Raw genomic sequence first — 24,787 nt, 5'->3', positions numbered from 1 at the left:
CGAGTTCACGGAAATCACCACTCGTTTCTCCGCCTTAGCCTGCCGAGATCTCCCCTTCTTCTAGTACGCCTGGGAATTCTGTGGGCTCGCCACGGTGACGGCATTGGATGACACCACGATCAATTCTCTGTTCTGGCTCGGGGCCAACTAACATCGCCCCGTGAACCTCCCAGACACCAAGGGACTATGCTGGAGGGAAGGGATCTTCCGGTGTCTGGGGAGTGTCCGGGCCCAAGTCAGAACCAGCCCGCCGGCCGCTCAGCAGACAAGCCCTCCGGCCGTGGCTCACTCAAGCCTGCCGACCATGCCTTTCACCCCGAACCTAAAGGGGAATCTAAGGAGGAGAAGGCGGTCGGCTCCAGCCCCAGAGCTCGCTCCAGTGTCGGCTCCAGCCCCTGAGTTCGCTCCAGTGCCAGCTCCTCGAAAGCGCCTTGCTGTGCCTGCTCCTCCAGAGCACCCTCCAGTGCCAGCTCCCCGTAAGCGCGTCCCAGTCCCCGAATCCAGCCCAGAGTGGGCTCCTGTTCCCGAATTTAGCCCACGGAGGGCTCCTGTCCCAGAGTTCAGCCCAGTGAGGGCTCCAGCCCTCGAGTTTAGCCCAGAGAGGGTTCCAGTCCCCGAGCTTAGCCCAGAGAGGGTTCCAGTCCCCGAGCTTAGCCCAGAGAGGGTTCCAGTCCCCGAATTTAGCCCAGAGCAGGCTCCTGTCCCTGAGTTTAGCCCGGTGAGGGCTCCTGTCCCTGAGATTAGCCCGGTGAGGGCTCCTGTCCCCGAGTTTAGCCCGGTGAGGACTCCAGTCCCAGAGTTTAGCCCGGAGAGGGCTCCAGTCCCTGAGTTTAGCCCAGAGAAGGTTCCAGTCCCCATGTCTAGCAAAGAAATAGCTCCAGTCCCTGAGTTTAGCCCAGAAAATTCTGGGGACAAGTCGAACGCACCTAATAGCTTCTGTCAACAAGGTGGCCTATTGCACTTAGTGTAAATAGACACTCGGAAAATCAACACTGATCTGCTGGAGCATACCAAATTTCAAAATTTACAAAAGCACACTCCTGCTTTTTCTGAAGGCGAAGTCGTCAATGAGCTCATCATATGATAATTAAAACATGAATTAACGTTAATAAATGTTATTAACGTCAACAGCCAAAAATGTTTCACAGGATGATGAACGTAACTACCTGAAAGGGATGCACGGGCTTCGCCTTGGGCTTTTTTACATTTTCTTTTCTCTGTGCCAGACTACTGATGTCTTTTCACGGGCATAGTTGTCCATTATTATCATTTGCAGTCAGCTACAAACATGAGGTGAGGGCGGGCGTGTATGTATATATATTCATGTTTATATTTGTATTTATGTATATGCATATGTTAATATTAATGTAGAACGTAAGTTTTTTTTTTTTGAGCAATTGGGATGGTGCCACCCTGGGAGTTGGTGCCCTACGCAAACTGTGTACTCTGCGTATAGGGAGCAGTGGTACTGTCTACATCCCTAATCCTACCCAATACCTAAACTTAACAACTACCTTACTAACTATTAATAAGCAGCAAATTAGGAGTTTATTGAGGCAAAAGTCATAGTTAATGATTTTTTTATAGCAAAAATTGGACCTTAAAATAAAGTCTGACCAAAAAAAGTTGCATTACGGAAGTAAAATGTGTTTCAAACACCACTTCTGCCAATGGAATAAGCTGAAGTAATTGTATGTGTAATAAATGTATAATAATCGTATCACAATACATTCTCTGAAAATCTTATGCAATGCTGCTTTTCTGGTAAACGTTATCTAGTTTTAAGGATTTATTTTAGGAATTATACAGTATAGCTATTTACTGGAAACAACTCAAATATATTGATGTGTGTTTTGTTGTATACACACACATACATACAGATAAAATATATCTTCAAGATAAAACTTCTTCAATTTATCATCTTCAACAAAACGATTATCTTTCCTTAAAAGAATTATATTTCATCAGTAAAATTATTGGCCTTAAATAATAATAAATAAATATAAATTTAATCAAATATAAAGCAATATCAAATTTTGTTTCAGTATGGCAGTTGGCATAGTATGTTATTACGTTTTACTGAGATTTTTATTTTTTGGCTTATTCTTGCATATTGGTATATTAAAAAAGCCTTTATACATACAAAAAAATCCAATTGTTGGCCCTACCCCCGTCTCTCTCGCTCTCTCTCTCTCTCTGTCTTTGTTTACTCAAATCCTCCGTCAGGGCAGAGATCACACCCTCATGAGTGGTATCATGTGTTATTGAGTGAAGCAGTCATGACATAACAGGGCAGAGACAGTATTTGGCTCTCAGAGTCAAGCTAACAGTCAGCAACCACACTGAAAACTTCAGCAATGTGAATTCTGCTGATGCTAATGTACAGTTTTGTGCGAACGGTGCACAACGCGTCATGATTAATGTGTTGTTGTTCTTTTGTAACACGTAACTAACTAGCACTTCTCTCTGTGGAGGTACTGTGTACAATTATGCAGAAAGCAGGACGTTTAGGCCCGTGTAGATACTTCTCGTTATATACATTCGTAATGCATATATGAATATTTTATGTGGCTGACACCATGGGGCAGGAAGTAGGAAGATGTTTGAGAGAGGAAGTCTATTAAATGACATATTCATAAATCTGTGGATGTATACTGATGTTTGAAATGAGCAGATGTATGTGGGTCAGAGACGAAAAAGGGTTTTTAATAATAATAATAATAAAAAGTTTAATACAACTTCAATTTTTTTCGTACATTAGAATGCATCCTGTTTATTTATTTATTTTCTGATTAAAAAAGAATGACTATCATACATTTTTACCATGATTTACAGAAAAAAAACAATAGTTTGTAAAAAATCTTGTAAGGCATATTTAGAACAAGAATCATTAGATGACATTAAAAAGACTCTATTTAAGGATCACAGTGCAGCCCCAAAATATTAATTAATTGCTATTTTAAATCTTTGACACTATCCTTCTAACCACTAGGTTTTACCCATTTAACAGCAACAGGTTTTTAATCATTTAAAATGTAATACAATTTTGGGCCAGTTTTACTAAACAGGGCAAATTAGTGCGGGAGGTTTACTGACAACGCACAAATTAAAGAACACAGAAGCAACATCTCATTTCTATAATGACCAACGCAATCTACCAAGCGCAGCACAAATTAGCATAAGGATATATTCGGATTCGAATAATGTGTTCTTCTGGCATTCCAAATAAATTAATAAAAATCCTCTCCCTTCTATCACGCGCTCTCTGTACAAATCCAGCAAATTCAAGTGCAAAATAGTTTAAGACATGTTTTTTGGGGCGTTAAATAATGGCGCAAATACCAGTAATTTGACGAGTGCAAACGTTAGTAAATCGTGTTCCGTGATTCATTTTAATACTCTCCTCACATAAATTTTGCATCTGAAAGGGAAACTCAAATTAGGGCTGTCAAAATGACTGAAAAACTAAATTAGAATTTTCTACTTAAATATCAAAATTCGAATTATATTCGAATTTAAAAAGCATAATTTCAGTTAGGGGAGAAAAAGCTTTTGGCTTCTCTCCTGAGGCCACAAGAGGGTGCATCGCGCAAAATATTATGTACGTTTCTTCAAAGCGTAGTAAAATAACATGACTATCTAAAAAAAAGTGCATAATGTTTATAAACCATATATAATTAATAAAGTTGCTTAAACAATTAGAAAAAAAACAGCACCATGCATGTATGTATAGTTTAATACAAAGGACCGAAAACCAATCACAAAGAGTAGGCTACTTTCTTCATTTAAAACTTGAGATACAGTGGGATGGGGAAAAACCGCCATAAAGTCTTGAGACATGTTTTTTAAAAGTTTAACAAGTTAAAATATTAATTTTACATGGCTTTCTAAACATGCCGCTCTCTTGTGCCAGATGCGAGTGCAACGCTGATAGATGTCCCTCTAGAAAATGTGATAAATATGCATTCTGTGTGAATGGCTTAGCTTCAGTTTTGGCGGGAACAACATCTTCTCCACACTGATGCTCTCGTTTTCCACAATATATTGAATGAACAACGTAGCAGCGCCACATCTAGTGGGTTCAACTAGATACGTTGCATCTTTGACCCATGTACTATGGGGTAAAAACGAGAAAAAGCCAGAAAATAAAGAGCTGTAATATTAATTTAAATATTAATAGAGATTATTATTACTGTAAAAGCCACACACACACACACACACATACACACACACACACACACACACTCCTGTCAGTCGTACACATGGTAGATACTTTCAAACAGCAACATAATGCATCAGTTCCAGACGCAAAAGTGTGGAATTTTCTGTGAATTTGAATGTATATTGTGAAAAATACATTACACCTCTTCTTTCTTGATCTGTTTCAGCTATTAAAGAGAAGTACAGTGACTGGACTGAGTTTCTCATCAAAGAGCTCACAGGTTCACGGACAGCACCGGCAAACCTACTTGAAGGGGTGAGAATAAGATTTGTGTGTATGTTTACACTCGTATGTTAAGTGTTCTTAACATTAACAATTAAAAACCTGTAAATGCCTGATCAACAGCGCAAGTGCCAAACATCATACATACTGTAGATTAGCCATTTTACCAAGTGACAGATAAATTTGTGCCAAAATACCACAATTCTGTTTATTACTACTTTTGGGCAGTAAGCCACCAGTTGAAAACCACTGAATAATGGTGAAAGGAAAAATGGAATGGGCCTTAATCAGGGTAGATGGCGTATGATAGATGTCCCTCTAGAAAATGTGATAAATATGCATTCTGTGTGAATGGCTTGGCTTCAGTTTTGACGTAAACAACATCTTCTCCACACTGATGCTCTCGTTTTCCACAATATATTGAATGAACAACGTAGCAGCGCCACATCTAGTGGGTTCAACTAGATACGTTGCATCTTTGACCCATGTACTATGGGGTAAAAACGAGAAAAAGCCAGAAAATAAAGAGCTGTAATATTAATTTAAATATTAATAGAGATTATTATTACTGTAAAAGCCACACACACACACACACACATACACACACACACACACACACTCCTGTCAGTCGTACACATGGTAGATACTTTCAAACAGCAACATAATGCATCAGTTCCAGACGCAAAAGTGTGGAATTTTCTGTGAATTTGAATGTATATTGTGAAAAATCCATTACACCTCTTCTTTCTTGATCTGTTTCAGCTATTAAAGAGAAGTACAGTGACTGGACTGAGTTTCTCATCAAAGAGCTCACAGGTTCACGGACAGCACCGGCAAACCTACTTGAAGGGGTGAGAATAAGATTTGTGTGTATGTTTACACTCGTATGTTAAGTGTTCTTAACATTAACAATTAAAAACCTGTAAATGCCTGATCAACAGCGCAAGTGCCAAACATCATACATACTGTAGATTAGCCATTTTACCAAGTGACAGATAAATTTGTGCCAAAATACCACAATTCTGTTTATTACTACTTTTGGGCAGTAAGCCACCAGTTGAAAACCACTGAATAATGGTGAAAGGAAAAATGGAATGGGCCTTAATCAGGGTAGATGGCGTATTTCATTTGACATGAATAAAAACAAGAATATTATGTAAAAGATCATGTGGCAGGCTTGTGCAACAAAACAACATTTCCTGTCATTGTGATCGCAAGACAATAGTAGTTATGAGAAACACAGATAAAGCATGAATTACACACCTAATGTCGGGCTTTTACTGGTAACAGTAAAACTGTTTTTTTTTTTTACTGGTAACATTATAATAACTTTCATTGATCATTAACAAACATTATATAATGCTTAACAGATCATTAGTTAATATATTTACAAATATGAGAATATGCTTGTTGATGTTTACTAATGTACTTATTAAACATTATCTAATAATGAACAGATCATTATTTAATGTAAATTGAAATGCTTAGAAATGTCACTGAACTTTCAATTCATACAATCATGCACTTAAATTATTTTCTTTTACAGCAATTACACAATGATTACAAGTTTATTTGTTAATGTACTTTTGAATGCTAACAAATGACTCACATATTACCTAATGCTCTTTTATTTTTACATTTACAAATGTTGTGAAAAACAGCTTAATTAGTCATTTTAAGAACTTCAAAAACTATTCATGTAAACATATTTATTAACTTTATCACAGTACGTAAAGGTCATATATTTGGTCTTCGTTTGTTGTGTATACTACTACTATTTTCACATTTTAACAAACCATTTATTACTTTTTTTTCCCATGTTTTTTTCCAGTACCCAATCTAAAGTAGAAACTATTCATCATTTGTAAATGTTTATAACATGGCAAAATGTGTCCCAAATGACCTGAATTCACCCAATTTAAACATCTTTACAAATAATTTATTAATTATTTGTTCATGCTTTTGCAGTACTCAATCTAATGTTGAGACTATTCATCATTTGTAAATATTTATAAATGTTTACTAATCTTTTACTATCTTTATGGGTATTGGACTTTTAGCTGCTGTAATAACATTTGTGTAAAGATTGGTTAGTTACGTTTAGCTAAATGCTTGCTAAAGCCATAACAGACATTGTAATTTGGGTGCAAAACATGCTTTTATTGCCTCAATGCTGATATTAGCATACACTCTAAAAAATGCTGGGTTAAATACAACCCAGTGCTGGGTAAAATAGGGACAAACCCAGCAATCAGGTTGTTTTGACCTAGTGGTTGGGTTACGACCCAGAAGGTTGGGTTAAACATTTAACCCAACCGCTGGGTCAAAACAACCCAATTGCTGGGTTTGTCCCTATTTTACCCAGCACTGGGTTGTATTTAACCCAGCATTTTTTGGAGTGTACTACTGTATATCATAAACAGGATATTCCTTGAATCATTTATCAACAGGAGAAAATAAACCAACTTTCATTTAATTGATCATTTATCAAAACAATGTAATATAAACAGTTTGAACCATGTTGTAGTAATCTTATATCTCTTATAGTAATCCAATTAATCCCTGTATGCTTTTGACCCCTTAACCAACCCTTAAACCAATTCACACCACCAAACTTGTCCCTAACCTTACCCGTATCACACCTCAATAGCAGCAAAAGTACATTAACAAAAGCTTTTAATAATTGCATAAAATCTGATCAAATCATTGTAGATTGTCAAAGAAAATAGTCAAACATCATCAAAATTGTCTCTCTTTTTCTCTCATCTTAGCCATTAAGAGGTAAAAACACAGTGGATCTGATTGTGGTAGGCTGTATTTTGGAGGTGCGTGATGCCTTTGAACCCAGCGTGTACTGGGCGGCACGAGTCCAGTGTAACGTCGGCGGACGTTTATGCCTCAGCTATGTTGGATTAAATGACTCATCCGACGACATGTGGATGTTCTACCTTGACACCAGGCTCCGGCCCCTGGGCTGGGCCAAAGAGAATAATCTATCATTGAAACCACCCACAGGTGAGAGTATGAACCTGTATTTGATCTTTATTAATATAGTCAGTGTTAATCCATTGCAGAATTAAGTTTAATTTATTAAAATAAATGTAGACTAAATGTAAATAAAAAATCATATAAATTACATTTTATAAAATGAACCATGTCCTCTATTTTTTTTCTTAAATATTCATTGAAAGTTTTGAGCTGAAGCAGTGCAGTTCATAGTCATGCTTTTTTCTTGAGGCTTCCCCTCCTGTATGCAAATTGTTCCTTTGCCAAGTTCTATGTGCTTCCACACTAATTATCATGGATCTGAATCCTTGCAAATAAATTCAAAAACTTGTTCAGACATGTTCTCTCATTATCTTGCCTTTCTGTCAGATATGCTTATGTAATGTATAAGGAATAACTGATGATGACAGTTACATTTTTACATTCTGTGGTAATGCAGTGCTGTGTTTACATCTGAGGTGTGCATTCATTTTAATGAATTCAGTGGGCAGTCAGAAATCAGTTATTCAACTTACATGTTTATCTCAAGACACTTTTCAGGCTGTTACTAGTTCAAAAGCATTGCTTTAGAATTTGTATTGATGACTGTTTCTAAGCAGTTATTTTGAGAAGAAAGGGTGAGCTGGTGCGTGTGATTACCTGCGTCTGCTGTGGCTCTTAGCACTGTTGAGAGGTAGCGATGCCACAGATAACAAAGTAATTAGTTTAACTACATTTCTCAAGGTGTTAGCATCACTTTAAAAAAAATCATGTAGCTTTTTAGCTTTTCAGTAGAAAAACTATTTTGTTTACATCGCATGATGGATGGATGGAAGTACAGAATGGTGGATAAATGGATGGATAGAATGTTGGATGGATGGATGGAAGCACAGAATGATGGATGGATGGATGGAAGTACAGAATGATGGATGGATGGATGGATGGATAGAAGCACAGAATGATGGATGGATGGATGGAAGTACAGAATGATGGATGGATGGATGATGGATAGAAGTACAGAATGATAGATAGATAGATAGACGTACAGAATGATGGATGGATAGATAGATAGAAGTACAGAATGATGGATGGATGGATAGATAGAAGTACAGAATGATGGATGGATGGATGGACAGAAGTAAGTCAAACAGCTTTATCCCGATTATAATTTGTTCAGAATGCTGCAGCTAGACTTTTGACCGGGGTTCATAAACGGGATCGTATTACTCTGGTTTTACAGTCCTTACACTGGCTGCCTGTGCATTACAGAGTAGATTTTAAAATTGTACTTATTGTCTATAAGTCACTAAATGATATTGCTCCATCATATATCTCTGATGTATTGATTGAGCACAATGTAGATCCCTCCGGTCTTCAGAAGGATGGATGGATGGATAGAAGTACAGAATGATGGATGGATGGATGGACAGAAGTACAGAAGGATGGATGGATGGATAGAGTACAAAATGATAGATGGTTGATAGAAGTACAGATTGATGGATGGTAGTAGTAGTACAGAATGATGGATGGATGATAGAAGCACAAAATGATGGATGGATGGATAGAAGCAAAGAAGGATGGATGGATGGATAGAGTACAAAATGATAGATGGTTGATAGAAGTACAGATTGATGGATGGTAGTAGTAGTACAGAATGATGGATGGATGATAGAAGCACAAAATGATGGATGGATGGATAGAAGCAAAGAAGGATGGATGGATGGATAGAAGTACAAAATGATGGATGGATAGAAGTACAGAATGGATGGATGGATAGAGTACAAAATGATAGCTGGTTTATAGAAGTACAGAATGATGGATGGATGGTAGTAGTAGTAGTACAGAATGATGGATGATAGAAGCACAAAATGATGGATGGATGGATAGATGGATAGAAGTACAAAATGATGGATGGATGGATAGAAGTACAGAATGATGGATGGATGGATGGATAGAGTCCAAAATGATAGATGGTTGATAGAAGTACAGAATGATGGATGGATAGAATGTTGGATGGATGGATAGAAGCAAAGAATGATGGATGGATGATAGAAGCACAAAATGATGGATGGATGGATGGATAGAAGTACAAAATGATGGATGGATGATAGAAGCACAAAATGATGGATGGATGGATGGATAGAAGTACAAAATGATGGATGGATGATAGAGGTACAAAATGATGGATGGATAGAAGTACAGAATGGATGGATGGATGGATAGAGTACAAAATGATAGATGGTTGATAGAAGTACAGAATGATGGACGGATGGATGGGATGGTAGTAGTAGTACAGAATGATGGATGGATGATAGAAGCACAAAATGATGGATGGATAGATGGATAGAAGCACAGAAGGATGGATGGATGGATAGAAGTACAAAATGATGGATGGATAGAAGTACAGAATGATGGATGGATGGATGGATGGATAGAGTCCAAAATGATAGATGGGGGATAGAAGTACATAATGATGGATGGATGGATGGATGGATGGATGGTAGTAGTAGTACAGAATGATGGATGGATGATAGAAGCACAAAATGATGGATGGATAGAAGTACAGAATGATGGATGGATGGGTGGATGGATGGATGGATGGAAGTACAGAATGGTGGATGAATGGATGGATGGATCGATGTATAGAATGTTGGATGGATGGATAGAAGCACAGAAGGATGGATGGATGGATAGTAGTACAGAATGATGGATGGATGGATGGATGGATAGAAGTACAGAAGGATGGATGGATGGATAGAAGTACAAAATGATAGATGGTTGATAGAAGTACAGAATGATGGATGGATTATAGAAGTACGGAATGATGTATGGATGGATGGTAGTAGTAGTACAGAATGATGGATGATAGAAGTACAAAATGATGGATGGATGAATAGAAGTACAGAATGATGGATGGATAGAAGTACAGAAGGATGGATGGATGGATAGAAGTACAGAATGATGGATGATGATAGAAGTACAGAATGATGGATAATGATAGAAGTACAGAATGATGGATAATGATAGAAGTACACATAGGGAAGGATGGATGGATGATGGATGGATAGTAGTGCAGACAGAGCGATAGACAGAATGATAAAACACTTGGCAGGATGGACAGAGGGATGAGTAATTGGCAGAATAAATATTTGGATGGATGAAAGACTGATGTGTAACGAATCAGCTCATGGGAAATATGAATAATTAATCACAACTAGTTATAATTAATTATGATAGAAGTACAGAATGATGGATAATGATAGAAGTACAGAATGATGGATGGATTGATGGAAGTACATAGGGAAGGATGGATGGATGATGGATGGATAGTAGTGCAGACAGAGCGATAGACAGAATGATAAAACACTTGGCAGGATGGACAGAGGGATGAGTAATTGGCAGAATAAATATTTGGATGGATGAAAGACTGATGTGTAACGAATCAGCTCATGGGAAATATGAATAATTAATCACAACTAGTTATAATTAATTATGAATATTTTAGATCTGCTGTAGATATTTAGCTGACCTCTCAGGGTCAACTGTCTTGTCAATTCTAAGAACGTTAATTTCATGGGCAAGGAAGCGATTTTCTTCACCTAAATTCCAGGAGGTCGTAAATGTATCGGGTGTCAGGGCTGCCATGGAACCAGGGGCCTGTTCGGCTTCCTGGGGTGTTACAGAGTATTTGTTAAATCTAGCTAACAAAATATATATTGTGTGTTTGAGTGGTCCAGACGCTACAGATGTATAGATAAATGGATGGATAATTGGATGAACAGTTGGTTAAAATCGATGGATGGATGTAAGCTTGGATGAATAAATATGTGGATGGATGAATATCTAAAAACACTGATGAGATGATAAATGGGAGAATATTCGGTTAAATGGATGGATGGAGTGATGAATAACTGGATGGATGATGGATGGATGGGTAGGTGGAGGATGGTCAGATGAATAAATATGTGGATGGATGGACAGTTATGTGTATGCACAGTATGGATGATGGATGGATTGATACCTGGTTGAGTAAATGGATGGACGGACAGTTGGGTGAATAAATAGGTGCATAGATGGATGGATGAGCTTGTGTTTCTCTCTTTCTTTTTCAGATCTGTGTGATTTGAGGAGCAGCTCAGAATGGACTGAAGCTTTAGATGAAGCCACAGCTGAAGCCTTGAAAAGTCCCCTTCCACTGGAGGTCTTCAAGGTGTGTGTGTGTGTGTGTTTTGGGAAAGTTAGAGCAATGTTTTACACAAAGCTCTTGAGAACTTTGACAACTGGTATCTGTATATGTGTGTTTCAGGATCACGCTGACCTGAGCACACACTCCTTCAGGGCAGGAATGAAGCTTGAAATGGTGTCACCCAAGGAACCCTTCCACATCTGCCCTGTGTCTGTAACTAAAGTACGCTTTCACACACACACACACACACACACACACACACACACACACACACACACACACGATGAAGGGTTATTATGCTAGATGTTATAATTACTAGCCACCTACCCTGACATCAGTCTCTCTTTGTCTCACACATGTCTCTCTGTTCTGCAGGTCTATAATGAATACTACTTTCAGATCAAAGTTGATGACCTCACAGCTGAAGCCACGCCCACTCGGGTGGTGTGTCACGCTGACTCACCGAGCATCCTGCCGGTGCAGTGGTGTCTGAAGAATGGTGTTGGACTGGAGAGGCCGCAAGGTGGGCGTGACAGTGTTAATGGGATTTTTGCTCTATTAAATTCATATTCACTTAACACGAGTCTTTATCAATGCTGTTTGCCTCTTATCTCAATTTTATTTTCAGTTCAGTGTGATTTATTGGTGTGGTATGCATTAGTATTGCCAAAGCATTTGCACTGCTGAAGCAGATAATGAAATTAGTAAAAATAATAAAATAATTAGTAAAATAATAATAATGGAAAATAAAGTCAGAAATACAAATAAAGTATAAAAAATCAATATGAATGTTAATATAAAATAATAAAAATTGAATGACATTACCTATCATTACACATAACATAAACATGAAAATAGAGTACAAATGATATAGTACAATTAAACTATATTTGCTCATAATATGTCTCTCTCCGTTTCTCTCACTCACTCTGCCTCTCATTATCTCTCTATCTCATTTTTTTTTCTCGATGTCTCATTTTCTGTCAGGTTTTGAGTCACAGGACTTCGATTGGGCGGACTATCTCAAACACACTGGTGCTGAAGCCGCTTCAGATATGTGTTTCCCAAACGTAAGGCACTTTATCTTGATGTCCCCCCGCCTCGTTTTCAGATGACCATGTGTGTGTGGTTTGATGGTGTCTGAATGAGGCTTTGGGGATTTCTTCTTTATTAGATAAAGTCTGATGACAGTGTGCCAACTACTGGGTTTCCCCACTGCGATGTTGGTCACACTGACACACGCAAGGTGCCAAAAGATTGTTTTGTTTTTTAGAGAAATACCCCTCCCCTCTTGTGTTTCCCGTTCCTCATAAAATTCAAAGTTGACTATGAACAACATAGTCAGGAACTATAAATGATGATGATTTCCTGGCAAGGGATACACTTCCTAAAATATATAAGTTATATACAGGTACATCTCAATAAATTAGAATGTCGTAGAAAAGTTCATTCAGTAATTCGACTCAAATTGTGAAACTCGTGTATTAAATAAATTCAATGCACACAGACTGAAGTAGTTTAAGTCTTTGGTTCTTTTAATCGTGATGATTTTGGCTCACATTTAACAAAAACCCATCAATTCACTCTCTCAACAAATTAGAATATGGTGACATGCCAATCAGCTAATCAACTCAAAACACCTACAAAGGTTTCCTGAGCCTTCAAAATGGTCTCTCAGTTTGGTTCACTAGGCTACACAATCATGGGGAAGACTGCTGATCTGACAGTTGTCCAGAAGACAATCATTGACACCCTTCACAAGGATGGTAAGCCACAAACATTCATTGCCAAAGAAGCTGGCTGTTCACAGAGTGCTGTATCCAAGCATGTTAACAGAAAGTTGAGTAGAAGGAAACAGTGTGGAAGAAAAAGATGCACAACCAACCGAGAGAACCGCAGCCTTATGAGGATTGTCAAGCAAAATCGATTCAAGAATTTGAGTGAACTTCACAAGGAATGGACTGAGGCTGGGGTCAAGGCATCAAGAGCCACCACACACAGACGTGTCAAGGAATTTGGCTACAGTTGTCGGATTCCTCTTGTTAAGCCACTCCTGAACCACAAACAACGTCAGAGGCGTCTTACCTGGGCTAAGGAAAAGAAGAACTGGACTGTTGCCCAGTGGCCCAAAGTCCTCTTTTCAGATGAGAGCAAGTTTTGTAATTCATTTGGAAACCAAGGTCCTAGAGTCTGGAGGAAGGGTGGAGAAGCTCATAGCCCAAGTTGCTTGAAGTCCAGTGTTAAGTTTCCAGTCTGTGATGATTTGGGGTGCAATGTCATCTGCTGGTGTTGGTCCATTGTGTTTTTTGAAAACCAATGTCACTGCACTGCAATGTCACAATGTCAATGCTTCCTTCTGCTGACCAGCTTTTTGAAGATGCAAATTTCATTTTCCAGCAGGATTTGGCACCTGCCCACACTGCCAAAAGCACCAAAAGTTGGTTAAATGACCATGGTGTTGGTGTGCTTGACTGGCCAGCAAACTCACCAGACCTGAACCCTATAGAGAATCTATGGGGTATTGTCAAGAGGAAAATGAGAAACAAGAGACCAAAAAATGCAGATGAGCTGAAGGCCACTGTCAAAGAAACCTGGGCTTCCATACCACCTCAACAGTGCCACAAACTGATCACCTCCATGCCACGTCGAATTGAGGCAGTAATTAAAGCAAAAGGAGCCCCTACCAAGTATTGAGTACATGTACAGTAAATGAACATACTTTCCAGAAGGCCAACAATTCACTAAAAATGTTTTTTTTATTGGTCTTATGAATTATTCTAATTTGTTGAGATAGTGAATTGGTGGGTTTTTGTTGAATGTGAGCCAAAATCATCACAATTAAAAGAACCAAAGACTTAAACTACTTCAGTCTGTGTGCACTGAATTTATTTAATACACGAGTTTCACAATTTGAGTTGAATTACTGAAATAAATGAACTTTTCCATGACATTCTAATTTATTGAGATGCACCTGTAGTTATGCATAGTTATATATATAATGTAATGTATACGTTTTTTTTGTTAAACAGTATAATATATGAATAAATACATAAATAAAAAATTGTGTAAGGACAATATGTACCTTTTTATTATTAAAATATAATAATAATAATAATAATAATAATATACTTTGTATTAAGTTGACAGTATGTTTTCTGTCTAACTTATATTACCATTAGATACATACATCGAGAAATATTTGTCATTATTTAAAAATGTTAATTATTATAAGCATAAATATTGTCACAAAGCAGCATTATGTGTGTGTGTATATATATATATATATATATGACCGTTTTTACATCTCAATTTAAAAAAACATCGAAATTTACAAAATATCTTCATGGGACATGACCTTTACATATTATCCTAATAATTTTTGCCGTAAAATTTTTTTTTAAATTTTGACCCATGTATTGGTGGCTATTGCTACATTACAAATATACCCGTGCTACTTATGACTGGTTCTTAGTTTTACATAAAATATGTTAAATAAAAGATATATCATTTCATAAAATCAACATTTTTTCTCAGATTTTCTGCGGAGACCCTATCTCTGACATGTAAACTAAGGTTAATTAATTATGTTAATTAATGTTTTGCATCAAAAATGTTACTAGACACTCACAAGTGAAACACTGAATCGACCAATCAGCATTTTAAAGCCCATCAAATTCCACTAATTATGTTGGAATTAGAGACAAAAGCTGTGACTGCAGGCTTGTTTGTTGTTTATTTTGCACCAATTATCGAATGTAAATGGTGATAAGTTGTATGAATCTGTTTTCCAATATTTCAGAGGACTCATTAAAACTTTTGGGTAAAAGAAAAAAAGCTATTTTCCTCGACTATGTATCTGCCTCATTATCCAGTTTGTTTGTACTTATTGTGATATGCATTGTTTTATGTAATTGGACACATGGCCTATTTTTCTGCGTTGTGTGTGATCAGGCGTCTCAGAGCAGGGGCTTCTGTAAGGATATGTGGCTTGAAGCCGTGAATCCACTCCAACCTTCCGAACTCTGCGTCGCTCGCATCACTCAGGTCAAAGGTCGGCTTCTCTGGCTCAGACTGGAAGGTAGGAATAAATAGAGCACATACTGTATGTTGACCTTCTTTGCGTATAATTTAATAGAAATCTCTCAAGGCCATGATCTTAGAGTGAATACCAAAAGATATGACACACTGACATGTTGTTGACACGGTTTTCACCTCTGCTCTCTGTCTTTGTTGTTAGGTCTGACTAAGCCGCAACCAGATTGCATAGTGGATGTTGAAAGCATGAATATCTTCCCTGTGGGCTGGTGTGAAGCTAACGGCTATCCGCTAACACATTTACTAAAGACAGTCTGTGAGTGTCAAGTACTGATGGTTTCTTATACAGTGGGGCAAAAAAGTATTTAGTCAGCCACCAATTGTGCAAGTTCTCCCACTTAAAAAGATGAGAGAGGCCTGTAATTTTCATCATAGGTATACCTCAACTATGAGAGACAAAATGAGGGAAAAAAATCCAGAAAATCACATTGTAGGATTTTTAAAGAATTAATTGGTAAATTCCTCGGTAAAATAAGTATTTGGTCACCTACAAACAAGCAAGATTTCTGGCTCTCACAGACCTGTAACTTCTTCTTTAAGAGGCTCCCCCTTTGACTGCGACATATGCTTTCAATCTGACTTTACTTTATAAAAAGGAACATATTTTAAATGCTGCAACAAATTTGGCTTTTTAGCCATGTTTGCGTGAAAATCAGTTTGAGTTGCTAAAATTAAAATGTTAAGAAGGCATAATTCTGTTATTTATTTTAAAATATTTACATATTTATATATTTAACAAAAAAATTATTTTAACATTAAGTTGCAGCATAACACAATGTGAAAAAATGGGTCCGAATAATTTCTGTATATTTTGTGTACACTGTAAGAAAACAAAAAATCAGTAGAAAAGCAGAAAACATTCCTTTAACCCTAAAAACAAAACGTTTAAAAATTCGAAATATGAAAAAAAAAAAAAAAAAAACGGTGAAAAAATCAATACAGAAAATTCCTTCATATTAACACTTTTTTGCAGATTTTCTTTGACTGTATTCATACTCTAAAATGTTTAATTGTTTATACATTGCTATTCGTAAATGCAATTTTTATTAAAAAAAACTTGTATAGTAAAACTGGAAAATTCATGGAAATTCTCTGGTGAAAAGATTTGGGGAACTCTGAAAAATGGATGACAATGTGAAAAAGGAATTTTTACCAATGAGATCAGTGCAACCTGATGACAAAATACTGTAAACCAAGACAACTTTAATAAGACCTGTTGTACGTCATTTGTCGTGGCTGGTAATAAAGCAATACAGTAATAACAGCTTTCACTTATACATAAACAGTGCATATCGGACTCTGCTCTTTCAAAGCAAACCAAACAAGATTTTTCATAATTTCATGGCATTTTCAGAGAACAAAGAAAAATCCTTTCCAGAGAAATGTCCCTATTTTCCCCAGTGAGTCATGTTTTTGTATGGTATTTCAGGTTTGCCTCAGAAGAAGATTGCCGTTGTTCAGCCTGAGAAACAGTGAGTAGATATACTCGTGGACATTTTAACCATGAGCCTTTGTGGTTGTTTTGCTAGAAAGTGTGGGACTTTTTACCTAAACATGTCATGCATGAGACTCATCTACTTCTTGTTTTGCAAATATATGTTGATGCTGTATTTCTTTCTGTTCTATAATTTCTGTAGTTTTGAATAGGATGGCGATACCTTGATTTAGATTGATTGTTTTTTTAGGTTGGCCCCCTCACAGCCTCCTGATGCCCCTCTTAACCTGTGCTCATCCATGGATACAGGTTTACTAAATATTCTACCAATAATATCATTTTAATTCATGTCATATAAACATTGTCTACACAACTGGATTTTGTGCTAATATTGCTAATCTACTGTATGTGTTATCTAGGTTTGGTGAATGGAAAATACTGTTGTTCCCAGCTCTTCGTCAACCACCGCTGTTTCTCTGGTCCATATCTCAACAAAGGCCGAATCGCTGAGTTACCAAAGGCCGTTGGGCCCGGAAAGTGTGCTGTAGTCCTCAAAGAGGTACAGTCCTCTCTGACTTGTTGCAAATAATATGAAGAATTTGAGATTTTTTAAATGTACATGAATGTACAGAATAAAGAAAAGTGTAGATGCTGAATCTGCAAGTTTTTCCACCAGTTTTAATCAATTATGCCTTCAATAGTTTATTTCAAATAGGGTGTGATTGTTATTTAATTACAATTCTACATTAACATGAGGTAGTACAACACTGTAAAAAATGATTGTGATTTTAACAGTAAAAGACTGTAAAAATGCTACAGTAAAAACCTGTTAACTGGTTAACGGTAAGTTTCCGTACTATATTCGGTGAATAAATGTAATTACATTTAATGTAATTTTACAGTAAAATACTGTTAAAAATAAGGTTTTTGGAAGTGAAAAAGAAAAAGTCATTGTATAATTTACAGTAAAAAACAGTAAATTGACACTCCCAGAATTCCCTGCATGACACTTCATATTTTATGTTGTTGTTTTTTTTTTTTAATAACATGTTTCTTCTTAGTTTTTTCTTATCAGTTGTGTACATTAGGGTTTAATCTTACATCTAATGTTGTTAAATCAATGTTTATTGCATTATTTCAGTATCATGTGTGTCACCATTATGGTGCTTAGTGTTTGACACTGTGCACCTTCTATATATAAGTATTGCCCTCCTCAGCTCGTAGAAAAGCTGTTCGTGATGAGCTTTGGTTCATCATGTGACTTTCTCATCACCACCAGTTTCTGGTGGTTATCAGTGCATTACAATGGTTCAAAACAGATATTAGTACTTCAATATGTTGGTTTATTAACATTACATCAGTTCATAAAATACGGTATTTTATTGTGAATTTAAGTTAAGTCTGTAAAACCTAAAATGTTGCTACCATATTTTTTACGGTGAAGTTCTGGCAACCACAGCTGCCGGTATTTTACCGTAAATGTCACCAATTTTATTTACTGTGAAGTTATGCATGCATAATAATTATAGAAGTAAAAGAACAGTTGCCTACTAGCTGTGGTGCATATGCACATGTGTTTGTGTGTAGGTGTGTTTGAATGTTTGTTTATATTTATGTAACATGATTCCGATGTATTCACTGAGATGTTATTTTCTCACAGATTCTGACGATGTTAATAAACTCAGCGTATAAACCCGGCCGTGTGCTCAGAGAGCTGCAGATGGTGGAAGACCCGCAGTGGAACTGTCAGGAGGAAACCCTGAAAGCCAAGTATGAACACACACACATTCATGTTTACTTAGTTATCTAAAAGACAGTATACCATAGACATTGATTAGTTTTATATAATGCTAATTATAATTTAGACAGACTAAACCCATCTGTAACAGAATAGGTTTTGCATTTTTAGAATTAAAAAGATTTATAAATATATTTTATAAAACAATGACATCAAATACAGGTTTTGTCAGATTTAGCAAACTTCTTATGACATAAGACAAATGATCAGATTGATGTAATTGTGCACTTGTATGTGGAAATATCTTTTTTCAACATTTTTAATAGTTTTTTTAATTTTTTATAAATTGTTTGTTAGTAGCTAGTATTCATTCTGCAAATGATTTTTTTTTTTTTTTGGAACAATTCATTATTTTTGTTGATTCAGTTGAAGTCACTCAACTATAATAGATTAAGGGTAAATTGTGTGGTTGGAACAATATAATAATAATTATTAGTAGTAGTAGTAGTATTAGTAGTAGTAGTAGTAGTAGTAGTAGTATTTACTTTTCTAAATAAGATTGGGAACTATTCTATTAAGTATTTTTAATCCATATTGTTCTTTCCTATAATTAACAATTAATAAGATTTGACACATTCTATATAATAATTGAAAAGAGAGTGAAATAATCACAATTTTATTTAAAAAAAATGTACTTCTTTTGTATAGAATCCCGTTTCTAACATTATTGCAACTTTTTATCTCACAGTTCTGACATTTTCCTCACAATTGTCTTAATTGTCGCAATTCTCACAATTCTGACTTTTCTTCTCAAAATAGTACGTTTTTATCTTGCAATTCTGACTTTTTCTCTTACAATTACAAGTACAGTTAATACTTTGTCATTTTTTAACTCGCAAGGCGTTTTTCCCTAAGAATTGTGAGTTTATTTCTATTATAGGCTTTCTCGAAATCCTATTTTTTTTATCAGAATTTGTCAATTGTGCGTTTATAAGACAAAATTCCGAAATACAAACTCACAAGTCAAGAGTTGTGAGATGTTAACTTGCAATTGCGAGAAATACAAGTTTATAACTTGCAATTGCGAGGTAAACTCACAATTCTGAGAAAAGTCAAAATTGTAAGATGTAAACTTGCGATTGCGAGAAAGCCAGAATTGTGAGATAATTACTTTTTTTTTTTTATTCCATGGCGGAAACAAGCTTTCCGTACTTTTGTCTGATGACTTAAGCTTGTTATTTCGGTTTACCTGCTCGTTAAAAAGACTTTCCGATACTATTGAGTCTGTGTGTGTGTGTAATTCTAAAAGCAAAAATATTACTGATAAATTAGTCAACATACAAAATTAAAGTGCATTCATAATGAACAGAGAGCTGTCCTTCATTTGCATAATGAGATTTTAAGCCAGCTGATTAGCATAGTCATGTGTATGTGAGCCGAATATCTAAAATGTTTCATTTTCATAATGTTCTTGATGGTGGAAACGCATTTGCTTGTTTATAGATACAAAGGGAAAAGCTATCGGTCCACCATGAGGATCGTCCGAACAGCAGATCAAGTGTTGCAGTTTTGTCGTCGAGTATGCGAGCGACTTCAGTGTTGTCCGAATCTTTTCGGTCCAACAATCGTGTCCGACAAGTGCCCTGAAAACTGCTTCAGTCAGACCAAGACCAAATACAGTGAGTGTTTTTTTCTTCTATGGCGATGAAAAGTGATGTTTGCTCTAACTTGGAAATAAAATGACATGTTTCTCAAGAGCAAGGTATTATTTTCTCCAGAAACACACACAGATACACTCAAACTCACACGTAGCTCTTGCTAACTGTCAATAATTGTGTGTATGTGTTCATTTATGTCTGATGTAGCATATTACAAGAAGAGGAAAGTTGGACGCCCAAGTTTAGGGGAGAATGCACAGGACGGTGACATGACCAAACCAGCACGACGCCGAAAGAAACGCAAAGCCATCTTTGTCCAGAAGAAACGACGCACTTCCATTGTGGGATACCACACCACAGAGTCACCTCAGGTCTGCCAAACCAAAAACACACACTCAGAAATATTCACTTGCATCTCACTTGTTACTCCTGAGAGCAAGCAAATGCAAGCGCATATAAAAGTACAAAAGTGCATATGTTTCCAACAACAAATATTATGTATGTGCGCACTAAACATGAAATGTTGCATAATCTCAGCCAACCACAACACATTTTGTTTAATTAACTATGCAAAGCCGGTACTTTGACCAATTAGATTTTGTGTGGGTGGAGTGCACTGCAAAAATAATTTATTTTAAATAATTATTAATAAATTATTATTTTAAATGGAACAGTCATTTTCACAGTAAAACTATTCAAACATTCTTAAAATATGTCAAATGAATGCTTTACTTTAAGCTTTTATATAATGCATTTTAATCCATTAATTATGACATCAACCACAGCTATAATACATTATAATACTTATCTATCACATTTGTTACATAGAATATATAATGCATTAATGCACACATGACAACCAATTTTAGATGTAAAAAGGAATCTGCAAATATTATAATGCATTTTAACTTTGGTTAAAATTATTTATGAAAATATATAATGCATTACAAACATGCATTATGAATACCTTTATAATGCATTATACATAAAGTGTTACTAAGAAATGGCAACTATTTATGTCTTGAATAATATACTATTCTTTTCTTGTTTTAACTATATTTGTTTAATATTTAATTTTAGTTTTATGCTAAAACAACTAAAAAACTCTCAGTGGGGTAAAATCTAGATTTAATTCAAAAAATTTTTATTTTTTATATAAGAATCCGTTTTCTCAAGTAAATTGATCTGTTCTAAGTATTTTTAGATTTTTTTTTCTGGATATTAAGACAAAAATACAGATTACTGATCAGTGACTGAATTACTTTTTTGTTTCAGTGTGCAATGTGAAGCAGAAACCAGCCGACTGTAAAAAAATAAAATAATTCTGATTAACATGGAAAGGATATGATTTATTGATGCTATTGGCACATCATACCTGGTTAAAACAAACTCGGTGTTAGTAAAATTTTGCCCACAAACAAATGTGATGTAATGATGCACAAAGCGCCATTCACACAGAAAACACTTTAAAATAACCAAGCGGCATTCTGTTGGTCAACATGACAAATTTGCATGAAAAACTTGAACCCAACACAGAAACTATGTGGGGAAGAAACTGATGTGAAATTTCCAATTGTGTATTCAAATTATATTTGTGGCCAAGAAATTTAGCCAAGCAATGGTAAATGTGACCACACCTTAAGATCTAGTCAAAGACTTTTCCTGTTTCTTCACAGGATAGCGATTATTACTATGATGATGAGGAAGAAGATTTTGAGGAGTGGGGCAGTGAAGTGAGTTCCAGCTCACCGCGTGAGGAGGCCTCTGCCCACTCCTTCAAGGACATCCCGAGGAGAGGAAGACCACCGCGCCGTGCTGCTCTTCAGCGCAGGGCGACCCATCCAGGGCCAGAAACCACCGACAGATCCTCTCCCAGAAGAACCACACGCTCGGTTTCTTACAGCCAGAACCAGACGGCCAAAAACACACACACGAAGGTAAAACGTCTACATAGAATTAATGTGTAAATTAATTTCTAAATGTAAGATCTTTCATCTACATCAGATTCTATTAGTTAAGCTGAACTGTGCTTGTGTGCATATGTAGACTGAGAGATTTGAAGAGGAAGATCGTCTGGTGTTAGAGACGAATCCTCTGGAATGGAGCGTCTCTGATGTGGTTGACTTCATCACATCCACAGATTGTGCCTCTCTAGCAAAGATATTCCAAGAGCAGGTACAGTACACTAACTAACCTATCATTTGTCCCTTCTTTGGGGCCTACTTCATATCAAGTTATCAAGAAAATGTTTAGATTTCCAGGCTAATCATTGTGCAGTCAGTATGACAGAGGACATCTAGAATGCATTGGTTTTTATTGAAATCAAAATGGACCCTTTTTACTTTGTTTTGCTAATGTTCTTGGTCTACGGTGGTCTTGGGCTACATGTGCTCTCAGGGTGTGCAAAACTGAAGCAAACAAGAACAAGCAAAACTGGTAAAACAAAATCAAATATTTATGCTAACCCATACACCTTTTTTCCTTCTCAAGGACATTGATGGACAGGCCCTGTTGCTGCTGACCCTTCCTACAGTCCAAGAATGTATGGACCTAAAGCTCGGCCCCGCCATCAAACTCTGTCATCAGATCGAGCGAGTCAAAGTGGCCTTCTACTCCCAGTTCGCTAACTAAGCTAACCTTCTTGGTGGATGTAAATCAACAGACACCTTTGTATTGTGCTCAGGGGATGTAAAGAGTCATTCCATCTGTCAGGAAACCTCAGGTCGCCTCATACCGAATGGATTTTTTTCAATATGACATTTAGTCATGAAATATGACATCATTTCTGCTTTCCCTGCTAAAGAAAACCACTGAAGGTTGCTGGTTTGAGCTGGTTTGAGCTGGTCTACCTGGTCTCCCAGCCTAGTCAAACTGGCCTTTAGAGGATTTAACTGGATGGCCAGCTGGTCAAGTACCAAAAACCTCTTTAAAATAGCTTAAACAACCTTCCACTCTTGAAAATAAAGGTTCCAAAAGGGGGTTCTCACAGTGATGCCATAGAAAATCAATTTTTGGTTCCCCAAAGAATCTTTCAGTGAACAGTTCTTCTTTTTTCTTAGTAAGAAGAACCTTTTCCCACTATTAAGAACCTTTTGTGGAATAGAAAGATTCCAAGGATGTTAAAGGTTCTTCAAGAAACCATTGTTGCCAATAAAGAACCTTTATTTTTCAAGAGTGCAGTTTTTTCAGCAGTGTTGTGAAGACAAACCAAACAATCTAGGGGAAGTTTAGGTTTGGTTGGAGTTCCAGAAGTTTCAAAAGAACGTCTCTAGTATGAAGACATCCTTTATGGGAATAAGTACTCGTCTAAACTGAAAGGCAGTTCAACTGTGAAAAACCTCCAACCCCTGAATTCACTGCAGAACTATCTGAAACTGTATTCGTCTTTTAAGACCAAATTATATTTATAATGGCGAATTATATATGAAGTATTAACTTCGGAAGTGAACTAATATATTTGTAATATTTATTTTGTTCTGATAAAACTATTTTTAAAATGTTTGTTAGGAGGTTAGTGGCGATTTAACACCTGAAAAATCTAGATTTGGCAACATAATGAATTAGGGAATATTATTAATATCAAGACTGATATTTGATATAAACTTATTGTGTGAGTGGTTATACAGTGGGGAAAATATTTATTTGATCCCCTGCTGATTTTGTAAGTTTGCCCACTTACAAAAAAATGAGGGTCTGTTATTTTTATGGTAGGTTTATTTTAACATATAGAGACAGAATACCAACCAAAAAATCCAGAAAAAAACATTATATAAAGGTTAGAAATTTATTTGCATTTCAGTAAGTGAAATAAGTATTTGATCCCCAAGCAAAACATGACTTAGTACTTGGTGCAGAAACCCTTGTTGGCAAGCACAGAGGGAAGACGTTTTTTGTAGTTGGTCACCAGGTTTGCACACATGTCAGGAGGGATTTTGGTCCATTCCTCTTTACAGATCCTTTCTAAATCCTTAAAGGGGTCCTATTTTGCTCTTTTACAAAGTCTTGATTTTGTTTTGGGGGTGTACTAGAACATGCTCACATGCTTGGTGGTTCGAAAAACGCATTATTTTTCACATAAGTTACATTATTAAAGTACCTTTCTCCCCAGCCTGGCACAAACGGCTCGATTAGTTCCGGGTTTGATGAAGGTCTGCCTTCCGAAAAACGAAATGTGTTGTGATTGGTTAGCTGTCCCAGTGCGTTGTGATTGGCGAACAGCTTAGATGTTGTTTCAGTACTGCCACGC

At 36.5% G+C, this 24,787-nt stretch overlaps 1 protein-coding gene across 2 annotated transcripts in view; it reads left to right on the top strand.

The window, feature by feature from the left end:
• The window catches only part of sfmbt2 (Scm like with four mbt domains 2), a 47,474-nt gene extending 23,249 nt beyond the window's left edge, over positions 1-24,225 (top strand). For both annotated transcript variants that reach the window (XM_016287918.1, XM_016287917.1), the window contains 17 exons: positions 4,389-4,477; positions 7,216-7,459; positions 11,542-11,639; positions 11,736-11,837; positions 11,991-12,138; positions 12,603-12,685; positions 15,567-15,693; positions 15,853-15,966; positions 17,140-17,182; positions 17,396-17,454; positions 17,565-17,704; positions 18,806-18,915; positions 20,387-20,562; positions 20,749-20,912; positions 22,218-22,478; positions 22,588-22,716; positions 23,032-24,225. In XM_016287918.1, the coding sequence (XP_016143404.1) occupies positions 4,389-4,477; positions 7,216-7,459; positions 11,542-11,639; positions 11,736-11,837; positions 11,991-12,138; positions 12,603-12,685; positions 15,567-15,693; positions 15,853-15,966; positions 17,140-17,182; positions 17,396-17,454; positions 17,565-17,704; positions 18,806-18,915; positions 20,387-20,562; positions 20,749-20,912; positions 22,218-22,478; positions 22,588-22,716; positions 23,032-23,172 (2,228 nt within the window). In that variant the 3' untranslated portion in view covers positions 23,173-24,225. The remainder of the gene's footprint in view (positions 1-4,388; positions 4,478-7,215; positions 7,460-11,541; positions 11,640-11,735; positions 11,838-11,990; positions 12,139-12,602; positions 12,686-15,566; positions 15,694-15,852; positions 15,967-17,139; positions 17,183-17,395; positions 17,455-17,564; positions 17,705-18,805; positions 18,916-20,386; positions 20,563-20,748; positions 20,913-22,217; positions 22,479-22,587; positions 22,717-23,031) is intronic.
• Positions 24,226-24,787: the final 562 nt, after the last annotated feature.

This window comes from Sinocyclocheilus grahami, unplaced genomic scaffold (assembly GCF_001515645.1).
Source record: "Sinocyclocheilus grahami isolate Dianchi unplaced genomic scaffold, SAMN03320097.WGS_v1.1 scaffold226.1, whole genome shotgun sequence".
Taxonomy (NCBI): domain Eukaryota; kingdom Metazoa; phylum Chordata; class Actinopteri; order Cypriniformes; family Cyprinidae; genus Sinocyclocheilus; species Sinocyclocheilus grahami.
Note: the sequence above shows the minus strand (reverse complement) of the source record. Positions and strands in the feature narration are given on the sequence as shown.